Source organism: Podarcis melisellensis, assembly GCF_964234715.1.
Source record: "Podarcis melisellensis genome assembly, chromosome: 8".
Classification (NCBI taxonomy): Eukaryota; Metazoa; Chordata; class Lepidosauria; order Squamata; family Lacertidae; genus Podarcis; species Podarcis melisellensis.
The window spans coordinates 84,845,923-84,858,306 of NC_138540.1; the positions used below are offsets into that span (position 1 = coordinate 84,845,923).

General features: G+C 49.7%; 1 protein-coding gene across 4 annotated transcripts in view; it reads right to left on the reverse strand.

Moving 5' to 3' along the window:
• Nucleotides 1-2,333, reverse strand: part of ACTN4 (actinin alpha 4) — a 130,716-nt gene extending 128,383 nt beyond the window's left edge. For 2 of the 4 annotated variants that reach the window (XM_081921958.1, XM_081921957.1), the window contains exon 1: nucleotides 2,092-2,333. In XM_081921958.1, coding sequence (XP_081778084.1) covers nucleotides 2,092-2,232 — 141 coding nt within the window. In that variant the 5' untranslated portion in view covers nucleotides 2,233-2,333. The remainder of the gene's footprint in view (nucleotides 1-2,091) is intronic. The other 2 variants (XM_081921956.1, XM_081921955.1) reach the window with 1 other exon arrangement.
• Between the last annotated feature and the right edge of the window lie 10,051 nt (nucleotides 2,334-12,384).

Sequence of the window (12,384 nt, forward strand, 5' to 3'; positions counted from 1 at the left end):
TCCCTCCACAAACCACACTTCTACCTTCTCTAAGCCACTGGTGGTGACAACAGGAGCACTGTTCCCCAAAACGTCTGTCAAGGAAGGTGGAGAAATGGCTCCCCAAAATGCACGCCCGGGTTAAAGGCGGATCTCCTGGTAGTCTTGCAAAGGCTGAAGATCGCTGCTCCAGGCCAGGCCGTGGAAGCCTTTCCCGATCCCCATTCTACCCCACCCTCGGAAGCAATTTTAATTTTTTTTTGCTCACCCAACGCAGGGAACGAACCACCACCTACGGGGGGGAAAAACCCCACTCAGGATCGCGCCACGTTCTCCTAACTCAAGACTTGCAAGCTTTTTCTCTCCCCCCCCCCCCCGCGACCTCCTCTTTTCTGGAGCTTTAGTTTTCTCCCGTTTAAAACAAAATTAAACTTGCATGGATTCACACAGACACGCAGGCACACACGAGCCCCCAGGGACGACGAGGAAGTGCATGAGACCACCCAATAATAATAATAATAATAATAATTCCAGTCCTAAGGTAAAGGAGAGAGAAGAGGCCCAAGGGAGCAGCACTCTGCCCATGCCCAGAGGACCACTCGCCCCTCTCTTTTGGTTTTTAAGTCTGTTTCTCCCCCCCAGTCCTGAGATAAGAGAGAAGGGGCCAAGGGAGCAGCACTCTGCCCATGCCCAGAGGAACCCTCGCCTCTCTTTATTTGTTTTTAAGGTTCTCCCCCCAGCCCTGAGGCAAGAGAGAGAGAGAGAAGGGGTCAAGGGAGCAGCACTCTGCCCATGCCCAGAGGACCACTCGCCCCTCTCTTTTTGTTTTTAAGGCTGTTTCTCCCCCCAGTCCTGAGATAAGAGAGAAGGGGCCAAGGGAGCAGCACTCTGCCCATGCCCAGAGGAACCCTCGCCTCTCTCTTTTTGTTTTTAAGGCTGTTTCTCCCCCCTAGTCCTGAGATAAGAGAGAAGGGGCCAAGGGAGCAGCACTCTGCCCATGCCCAGAGGAACCCTCGCCCCTCTCTTTTTGTTTTTAAGGCTGTTTCTCCCCCCAGTCCTGAGATAAGAGAGAAGGGGCCAAGGGAGCAGCACTCTGCCCATGCCCAGAGGAACCCTCGCCCCTCTCTTTTTGTTTTTAAGGCTGTTTCTCCCCCCAGTCCTGAGATAAGAGAGAAGGGGCCAAGGGAGCAGCACTCTGCCCATGCCCAGAGGAACCCTTGCCCCTCTCTTTTTGTTTTTAAGGCTGTTTCTCCCCCCAGTCCTGAGATAAGAGAGAAGGGGTCAAGGGAGCAGCACTCTGCCCATGCCCAGAGGAACCCTGGCCCCTCTCTTTTTGTTTTTAAGGCTGTTTCTCCCCCCAGTCCTAAGGCAATAGAGAAGGGGCCAAGGGAGCAGCACTCTGCCCATGCCCAGAGGACCACTCACCCCTCTCTTTTTGTTTTTAAGGCTGTTTCTCCCCCCCAGTCCTGAGATAAGAGAGAAGGGGCCAAGGGAGCAGCACTCTGCCCATGCCCAGAGGAACCCTGGCCCCTCTCTTTTTGTTTTTAAGGCTCTTTCTCCCCCCAGTCCTGAGATAAGAGAGAAGGGGCCAAGGGAGCAGCACTCTGCCCATGCCCAGAGGACCCCTCGCCCCTCTCTTTTTGTTTTTAAGGCTCTTTCTCCCCCCAGTCCTGAGATAAGAGAGAAGGGGCCAAGGGAGCAGCACTCTGCCCATGCCCAGAGGAACCCTCGCTCCTCTCTTTTTGTTTTTAAGGCTCTTTCTCCCCCCAGTCCTGAGATAAGAGAGAAGGGGCCAAGGGAGCAGCACTCTGCCCATGCCCAGAGGACCCCTCGCCCCTCTCTTTTTGTTTTTAAGGCTCTTTCTCCCCCCAGTCCTGAGATAAGAGAGAAGGGGCCAAGGGAGCAGCACTCTGCCCATGCCCAGAGGAACCCTTGCCCCTCTCTTTTTGTTTTTAAGGCTGTTTCTCCCCCCAGTCCTGAGATAAGAGAGAAGGGGTCAAGGGAGCAGCACTCTGCCCATGCCCAGAGGAACCCTCGCTCCTCTCTTTTTTCAAGGCTGTGTCTCCGCAGCTGCGGAGGGAAGCGGGGAGGCGCCTCCTCCTCCGGGCTCACCTTGCGCTGCTGCTTCTCCCAGGCTGGGTCGAGCAGGAGGTCCCGGTCCCAGTCGTCCTCTTGAGCCATGTAGTCGCCGATGCCCGGCCCGTTGCCGCCGTACTGATAAGAGGGTTGCCCGGCAGCGTGGTAATCCACCATACTATCCGCTTGGGCGCGGGAGCTTCGGCGCGGAGCGAGCGGCGTCCGTGTGAGGGAGAAGGAGCGCCCAGCTCCGTGCGAGGCGGCGGCACTGACCCAACTGACGACGCGCGGGCGCCGCCGCTGCCCAGAGGAGCCGCTGCGCCTGCGCACGGCCGCCCTCTCGGACACGCCCCCCTCGACCACGGGGCGCATGCGCATCTCTACAAGGATTTTTTTTAAAGCGAGGACCCGCCCACAATCACAACAAAAACAAAAAGCGGGACCCGCCCACTCCTTTCTTATTTAAAAGAGCGGCCGCTCGGGAATGCGGACGGGAGGGCTTTGCGCACGCGCGGGGGTGGCCGCACCCGCCCAGCCGCCCGATTGGCTCTTCTACGCTCCGCCTCTGCTCGGCCCTCGCGCTTCTGTCGCTCAGAGGAGCGGCAAGGGTTGGGTACTTATCTCGGCGCGCATGCGCGAGCGCGCCCGGCCCCACCCTCCCTCACCTCAGGGAAATCGCGCCCAAATCAGCCTCTTACATTCATGGGCGGTTTTATTATATCATACGTGTTCTGTATGATTAATACTGCTATTTTTTTCGCAATAGCGGCAGCGCCTCATTAAAAGCATTCTAAATTAAAGACGTTAGTTATAAGCAGATAACGTTTAATCACCACGGGATTGTTAATATTCATGAAGTGAGCTTAATTAACATCCCATGTCGTGGGTATTAAAATAGTACCTATTAATGTTGTCCAACACAGCAACTAGATAACATGTTATCAGTAAATCTATAATATCCACACCACATTGGCTGGAAATCCGTTGCCCGCACTCAAATATCAATATAATCAAATTTTAAATGTGTTTTCCCTGCAAACAGCCGCACCTTGCACAAATAATCTCAATAGTGATTTATTTTAACATCCAAGTTTGGGCTCTTGAGGAGGCAGGAGGGCACTGTCTTTTCCTGCAGATAAGTTGCTTGGAGACTCGGTTTTCCTGCATCTCAGTAATGCCAACGTGCATTGAAAATAATATATGTACACAACATAAATTGAAACCGCTATGAAAACACTTTTCAGCTGTCTTCCACCAAAAGAATTCTGGGAGCTGTAGTTTGTGGAGGGCGCTGAAAGTTGTTAGGAAGCCCCCTATTCCCCTCAACAAGCTACAATTCCCAGAGGTCCCTGCAAAGAGGGACTGATGGTTAAACTGCTCTGGGAATTGTAGTTCTGTGAATAGGAATGAGGGGTCTCCTAACAGCCCTCATCACCCTTAATGAACTACATCTCCCATCATTCTTTGGGAGAAGCCATGGCTGTTTAAAGCGGTATCATAGCGCTTTAAATGTATGGTGTGGATGATGGCCTCAGAAGGAAACATAACTGGGGCAGAGCCTGTGCTTTGCATGTGGGAAGGTCCAAAATTTAATCCAGCTGGATCCCCAGTGAAATATACTCAGAGTCAAGAGTGGATTTCATGCTCTTTATTCAGCTCATAGTGGTGAGGAGGAATGGAAGTTTCCCCAAAGTATCTGCTTTATATACATTATTTGCACAATGGGCTGCACGTGATTGGCTAATTCTGGAATTCTCCTGTAGGCCAATCAGGTTGTGGATTCACTTCCATCTGGAGTTGGATTGGGTGGCTCCTGCAGACCAATCATACTGCTGCATTGTTCTAGGACCAATCAGACTGCTGCATTCTGAATCCTATTGTTCTAGGACCAATCAGACTGCTGCATTTTGGATCCTATTCAACTCAGTACATAACACCCAGTTTAAAAACAATCAGGTACCAAGTTGGACTCCCATCTCTACAATTCTATGAAAGTGATAGGAAAGAACCTGGAGACACTGGAAAGCTACTGCCAGTGAGAATAGATAAGGGTCAGATATCACATGGCCCCCATATCTCTTTATGTGGCCCTTGGAACTCCTCCTAAAGGACCTGCTTTGCATCCCAAGTGTTTTTCGCCTGGCTGGAATGTGCCCTTGAACGCTGATCATGCCTCCTGCTTGTCTGGACGTAGAAAAGACAGGCATGTGAGCATTTGCAGAAACTAGCCTACAGTGCAAAAGTAAAATTTATGTTTAATAATAATAATAATAATAATAATAATAATAATAATAAATTATATTTATACCCCGCCCTCCCTGGCCAGAGCCGGGCTCAGGGCGGCTAACACCAATAAAATCACAGTAAAAACATAATAGGGGGGAAAGAGAAGAAAAAGAGTTTGGATTTGATATCCCGCTTTGCCCCTACCCGAAAGAGTCTCAAAGTGGCTAACAATCTCCTTTCCCTTCCTCCCCCACAACAAAAACTCTGTGAGGTGAGTGGGGCTGAGAGACTTCACAGAAGTGTGACTGGCCCAAGGTCACCCAGCAGCTGCAGGTGGAGGAGCAGAGAAGCGAACCCAGTTCACCAGATTACAAGTCCACCGCTCTTAAGCACTACACCATACTGGCTCTTGGGGGGGCGCAATTTAAAATTCAAGTTAAAATGCAATTTAAAATGCAGTCTCATTTTAAAGTAGCCGATAAATCAAAACCACAAGGGGAGGGAAACATAAGGGTCAGACTGAGTCCAAACCAAAGAGCAGGTGGAACAGCTCTGTCTTGCAGGCCCTGCGGAAAGATGTCAAGTCCCGCAGGGCCCTGGTCTCTTTTGACAGAGCATTCCACCAAGTCGGGGCCAGGGCTGAAAAGGCCCTGGCCCTGGTTGAGACCAATCTAACCACCTTGTGACCTGGGACCTCCAAAATGTTGTCGTTTGTAGAGCTTAAGGTCCTCCGCGGGGCATACCGGGAGAGGCGGTCCCGTAGGTACATGGGTCCTAGGCCGCATGTTTTTGTTGTTGTTGTTTAGTCGTTTAGTCGTGTCCGACTCTTCGTGACCCCATGGACCAGAGAACGCCAGGCACCTCTGTCCTCTACTGCCTCCCGCAGTTTGGTCAAACTCATGCTGGTAGCCTCGAAAACACTATCCAACCATCTCGTCCTCTGCCGCCCCCTTCTCCTTGTGCCCTCCATCTTTCCCAACATCAGGGTCTTCTCCAGGGAGTCTTCTCATGAGGTGGCCAAAGTACTGGAGCCTCAGCTTCACAATCTGTCCTTCCAGTGAGCACTCAGGGTTGATTTCCTTCAGAATGGAGAGGTTTGATCTTCTTGCAGTCCATGGGACTCTCAAGAGTCTCCTCCAGCACCATAATTCAAAAGCATCAATTCTTCGGCGACCAGCCTTCTTTATGGTCCAACTCTCACTTCCATACATCACTACTGGGAAAACCATAGCTTTAACTATACGAACCTTTGTTGGCAAGGTGATGTCTCTACTTCTCAAGATGCTGTCTAGGCCTGTCATTGCCCTTCTCCCAAGAAGCAGGCGTCTTTTAATTTCGTGACTGCTGTCACCATCTGCAGTGATCATTGAGCCCAAGAAAGTAAAATCTCTCACTACCTCCATTTCTTCCCCTTCTATTTGCCAGGAAGTGATGGGACCAGTGGCCATGATCTTCGTTTTTTTGATGTTGAGCTTCAGACCATATTTTGCGCATGTACTAGGCCGCATATTTGTTGCTCTGTCCACTTTTGACACAACCCCGCCAACGGGAATGTGGTTCCCAGAAGGTTCCCTAGAAGGAAATGCAGCCCCCAGTCGGGAAAAGGTTCGCCACCCAAGACAACGCTGAGTTAGACAGTCTGATTTGATAGAAAGGTGCCTCCTTTGTCCGATATGCAGGGCCTGCATTTCTTGAAATAAAAAGGCTACTTGGAGGCAAACCCTTCTTGCATCAATGACGTTCTTGTCTCCGACCACCCGAGGAGATCCTGTGATCCTGGGTTTGGGAAGAGAAATTACCTGCCCTTTGCACAATAAAAGCGTCTCGTCCCAACAAGTTCTAGGCAGAAGAAGAAGAAGCAACAGTTCACCAGCAGAAAAAAGCAGGGTTTTTTTAACCACAGGTTCCCTAAACTGTAACCTCAGTATCTGTGTCTATGGTAGGTTCCCTAAACTGTAACCTCAGTTTTATGCCACGAAAGGATGTGGTCGAATCCTCTATCCGCCAGCATGACTGATCATGACAATCCAGGATGAGAGCCATGGGCAGCTTTTTATTCTGACACCGCTCTTTTACCTATAATATTATAAATATTCTATGAGAAAATTTTCATTTATAAAAAGTTAGAGTGAGGGGGGAAAGGAAGACAAAAGTGAGTGAGAATGGAGATAAAAAGTACTGCTACATTAAAGGTAAAGGGACCCCTGACCATCAGGTCCAGTCGCTGACGACTCTGGGGTTGCGGCGCTCATCTCGCTTTATTGACCGAGGGAGCCGGCGTACAGCTTCCCGGTCATGTGATCAACATGACTAAGCCGCTTCTGGCGAACCAGAGCAGTGAATGGAAACGTCGTTTACCTTCCCGCCGGAGCAGTACCTATTTATCTACTTGCACTTTGACGTGTTTTCGAACTACTAGGTTGGCAGGAGCAGGGACCAAGCAATGGGAGCTCACCCCATCGCGGGGATTTGAACCGCCAACCTTCAGATCAGCAAGCCCTAGGCTCTGAGGTTTAGAACACAGCACCACCCACGTCCCTCCACTGTTACATTACCATACATTCATATACAGCGGTACCTTGGTTCTCGAACTTAATCTGTTCCAGGAGTCCGTTCAACTCCCGAAACGGTTCAAAAACCAAGGCGCAGCTTCCGATTGGCTGCACTCAAGCTGAAGCCACGTTAGATGTTCGGCTTCCGAAAAAGGTTTGCTTTATTTCATCGGCACTGAATCCTTCAACATTCAGCTTCATCGGATTGTCCCAACTTCCAGTTTTATGAGAGAGGTCAAAAAAGAAAATAGACACAAAGCGTTTCTCTGCCTGCTTTCTGGAAAAGCCAGCTAGCTTTATCCAGAGAACGTTTGCACATGTTCTGCTCTAAATATGTGCGGAAACGATTCTAAACTACCACTGACACATCCAGCAGTAAGCTGAGTGCCCCCGGGAGACATTCCAAAATAGGAAGCCGGTGCAGAAAGTCCCGCAATAGGAACCAATTAGTTCCGTCCACCTGCACAGAAGTTCAGGCCTTCAGCAGCACATTCCTTCGCTGTGCATTCCATTTTGCGTAGTCACACAATCCCTTGGACAGACCCGCAAGGGAGCACAGGGATAGCTGCCCAGGGACCCAGGCGTCTAGCGGTCGTGATCACATTTGCAAGGAGCAGCAATCAGCTCAGACCTGGACAAATTAAACCTGCATTAGAAACCTTCTTTGCAGCGTTCCCGGGTCAGGGGGGATTGGAGCAGCCTCATTATGAAAAGGACATCATCTCAGAGTAACACAGATTGTGTGCCAAAGTTAAGGTGTGTATGTACAACATGCAATGTTGGGTGTAAAAGGTAAAGGGACCCCTGACCATTAGGTCTAGTCGCGGACGACTCTGGGGTTGCGGCGCTCATCTCGCTTTACTGGCCGAGGGAGCCAGCGTACAGCTTCTGGGTCATGTGGCCAGCATGACTAAGCCGCTTCTGGCAAACCAGAGCAGCACACGGAAACGCTGTTTACCTTCCCGCCGGAGCAGTACCTATTTATCTACTTGCACTTTGACGTGCTTTCGAACTGCTAGGTTGGCAGGAGCAGGGACCGAGCAACAGGAGCTCACCCCGTCGCGAGGATTTGAACCGCCGACCTTCAGATCAGCAAGCCCTAGGCTCTGAGGTTTAGACCACAGCGTCACCCGCATCCCTCTCAGCAGTTGGTACCTTTTATCATATGTGGTGGACATGTAAAGAAACAAAAAAAAATTTAAAATAACTTTTCCTAAAAATCAGAAGCATTTTTATTAGGAATTATAGGTATTGAGGGGACGTGGGTGGCGCTGTGGGTAAAACCTCAGCGCCTACGACTTGCTGATTGTATGATCGGCGGTTTGAATCCCCGCAGCGGGGTGAGCTCCTGTCGTTCGGTCCCAGCTCCTGCCCACCTAGCAGTTCAAAAGCACTCTTAAGTGCAAGTAGATAAATAGGGACCGCTTTATAGCGGGAAGGTAAACGGCGTTTCCGTGTGCTGCGCTGGTGCCGGCTCGCCAGAGCAGCTTTGTCACGCTGGCCACGTGACCCAGAAGTGTCTCCGGACAGCGCTGGCCCCCGGCCTCTTAAGCGAGATGGGCGCACAACCCTAGAGTCGGACACGACTGGCCCGTACGGGCAGGGGTACCTTTACCTTTACGACAGGTATTGAGATACCAAAGGACCAGAAAAGATTGTTTATGTATGCCACAACAGCCGCACGGATGCTATTAGCTCAGAGGTGGAAGGAAGAGACAATCCCAACCAGAGAAGAAAGGCAAACCAAGTTGATGGACTATTCCGAAATGGCAAAATTAACTGGGAAGCTCAGAAATCAAGAAGACAAGAACTTTAAGAAAGAATGGGGAAAGTTTATAATTTATTTATGAGACCACTGTATGCAAGTTAAAACATTAGCAGGATTTTGACCACACTTGTAAAGTAACAGAAAGTACTAGGAAGGATAAAAATTTGGATAATTATTGATATGAAGTTGTAAATACTATCATTAGGACCCATGGAAGGGATTCTGGGGGGTGGGGGGAGCCAGGAGATTCAGCGTAATCTCGATATTTGGATTCGAAATTGCTTTTTGTTACATGTTTATACTTTTTAAGAATCAAATAAAACAATTATCCAAAAGGAAAAGGAAAAAAGAAAGTCAGCGGGTGACTTTTGGCAAGTAACTATCTGTCAGGACGATCTTCCTCACAGGGTTGTTGTTGTGAGGCTAAAACTGAAGAACCCCTCGTATTCTGCACTATTCTTTATGGGATGGTTATGGGGCATGGGTGGCGCTGTGGTCTAAACCACTGAGCCTAGGGCTTGCTGATCTGAAGGTTGTTGGTTCGAATCCCCGCAATGGGGTGAGCTCCCGTTGTTCGGTCCCTGCTCCTGCCAACCTAGCAGTTCAAAAGCATGCCAAAAAGTGCAAGTAGATAAATAGGTACCACTCTGCCGGGAAGGTAAACAGTGTTTCTGTGTGCTGCTCTGGTTCGCCAGAAGTGGCTTAGTCATGCTGGCCACATGCTGGAAAAACTGTCTGCGGACAAACGTTGGCTCCCTTGGCCAGTAAAGCGAGATGAGCTCTGCAACTCCAGAGTCGTTTGCAACTGGACTTAACGGTCAAGGGTCCTTTACCTTTACCTTTAGGGGTGCAAAAAAAAAAAAGTTCTACCAAGCATTGATGGGGGAAAAAGTTCTTCCAAGCGTTGATGGGGTAAAAAGACATGCAAGAGACCCACTAGGCTACCTCTGTGGGATCCCCTTGCACAAAGGGTCTAGCGCTCAGTTTGGAGGCCATTGCACCCAAAGCTCAGGTGGTCTCACCTGGATCTGTGTGAGCGCAGCCTGTCTGGAAAGGCTCTCCCCGCCGACAGCCAGATGGCTGCAGATCACACGTAGCTGTTTCCCCAACCCCACCGCCTGTTTTACGCAGGCCAAGACTGTCTAGCGTGTCGGCGCGGCTGCGATTTCTGCAGCTTGCGAACAGGGGGAAGGCGGCTTCCATTAGGCGGCCATATAAAGGCCGTCTCCAGATGTGGAGATTCTCCAGGAGGGACTGGGGATTTGGCCGCTGACCAAATGAACACATTTCGGGCTGTTCCAAACTTGGCTGTGGATTCTCTCCCTCCCCGCCCCCACCCCCAGCGGCAAATCCTTGCTGTTTGCAAATTCCAACATTTTTTCTTGGCTATTCTTCTCCCCCTCCCTCCCCGGTTTTTTTTCCACTTAGTGGTCCAGCCAGGGTCAAGCCCTCTCCTTTCCTGTCCGCCAAGATGCTGAACATTCCAGAGATGTGTGTGTGTTTGTGTGTGTTTTTATGTGTGTGTGTGTTTAGATGTTGGCTGCGATTTCTCCATCCATCGATGCAGGGGGTTCTCAGACTTTATTATTTCTCCCCCTGGGAGCAGGAGCCAGCTTCTACAGAAGTGGGGTTGAGTGGTTGGAGCAGCGGCTTTCGAATGCTCTAGCTTCCAGAGTTTCCCAAGCCTGGGTTTCCAGCTGTTTTTTGGACTACAACTCCCATCATCCCTAGCTAGCAGCAGCAGTGGTAAGGAATGATGGGAGTTGTAGTCAAAAACAGCTGGAGACTCAAGTTTGAGAAATACTGATTTGCTTGCCCTTTCCACATCTTCTTATCTGCAGAGTGGCCCTGAAGCTGATAACAGGATCATACTCTAGAGTGCAGGTCACTTAGGTTTATTTTATTTTATTATTATTTTAAAAAACCCATTTCTGTTGCAGACCCTCCAAGTGTCCCTATTTTCCAGGGACAGCCCCAGATTTACAGAAGCCGTCCCGGTTTCTGATTTGATCCCGGAATGTCTCGCTATTCCTTAGGATGTCTCTATTTTCATTGGAGAAATGTTGGAGTTATGCGGCCTCGAAGCCAAGCAGATAGGTAACAATACAACCTTTAGATGACATCTGAAGGCAGCTCTGTATAGGCAAGTTTTCTTTAATGCTTTATTATGTTTTTATATATATTGGAAGCTGCCCCGAGTGGCTCAGGCAACCCAGTCAGATGGGCGGAGTATAAACAATGAAATTATTATTATTATTATTATTATTATTATTATTATTATTATTATTATGGAACAGGACATCCATATTTTCATCGGAGAAATGTTGGCAGGTATATTGTTTGCTTTTCTCCCAATAAAAGGGGGAAAAGCAATGATAAACCTAGACAGCATCTTAAAAGCAGAGACATCACCTTGCCAACAAAGGCCCGTATAGTTAAAGCTGTGGTTTTCCCAGTAGTGATTTATGGAAGTGTGAGCTGGACCGTAAAGAAGGCTGATCGCTGAAGAATTGATGCTTTTGAATTCTGGTGCTGGAGGAGACTCTTAAGAGTCCCATGGACGGCAAGAAGATCAGACCTATCCATTCTTAGGGAAATCAGCCCTGAGTGCTCACTGGAAGGACAGATCCTGAAGCTGAGGCTCCAAGACTTTGGCCGCCACCTCATGAGAAGAGAAGACTCCCTGGAAAAGACCCTGATGTTGGGAAAGATGGAGGGCACAAGGAGAAGGGGACGACAGAGGACGAGATGGGTGGACAGTGTTCTCGAAGCTACAATCATGAGTTTGACCAAACTGCGGGAGGCAGTGGAAGAAAGGAGTGCCTGGCGTGCTCTGGTCCTGGGGGTCACGAAGAGTCGGACACGACTAAACAACAACAACATTAAAGGCACCTGTCAGCAGGGCAGAAGGCAAGGCTTTACTCCTAAATTGGCATCACCAGGAAACAGGGAGTTGGCCGTGATTCTGAGTTTCGTGGGATCCCAATTCCTAACGCTCAACACCCATCCAGAGGGAGGGAGGATGAAGGGTTGGCCAAAGTGGTTGCTCATATCAGGCAGGCTGGGGCCTAACTCTCTTCCTTCATCTGCTGCTCACCTCTCGCATCCGTCACGAAGGCGAAACTCTGAATGGGATGCTTGTGACCTGTGCTGTATTGTGTCAGGTTGAAACAACCCAACCTGGTTGTGTCGTCTCTTGCCTTTGGTGCTACTTGGGGCGGAATGATGGAATGAAGGTGGGTAAGGTAAACGAAACAAAGGACTGGAGGTTGTTACCTACAATGGTGTGTCATTGGGCTGGCATTTTGTACCATCTTAACCTCTCTTTGAAAAGGGAGGCTCGTGGGTTAATCAGTCAGCAGACAGAATGGGTGGGTGTTACCCAGAGACTGATGAAGCTCAGGGGAACGGCACTGTGGAATGCAGGCGATCAAAACCAGCCACCCAAACAAAGATGATGCTCTGTCCACACAGGATTGGGACCAGACTAAACCAGACCATTAAGATGCCAATGTCTCATCTTCAGTAGATCTTCAAACAGGGACCAGGCAGAGAGGCAGCTCCCCACCCAAAAGCCCCCAAGACCTAAAAAAATCATTCAGGTCACAGAATCCAGAGTGTAATTTATGGGAGGCATCAGAGCTTAGCTCAGGCCTGCCTAGATAACCTGGTGCAGTAAACGGAAATCTGCCCTTATTCCCTTATGGGGGACACAAGAGCCCTTATAGAGTCCTTTGCAGGTTCTCCATCGGTCGGAGAAAATAACAGAGGCCAACCAGAGAA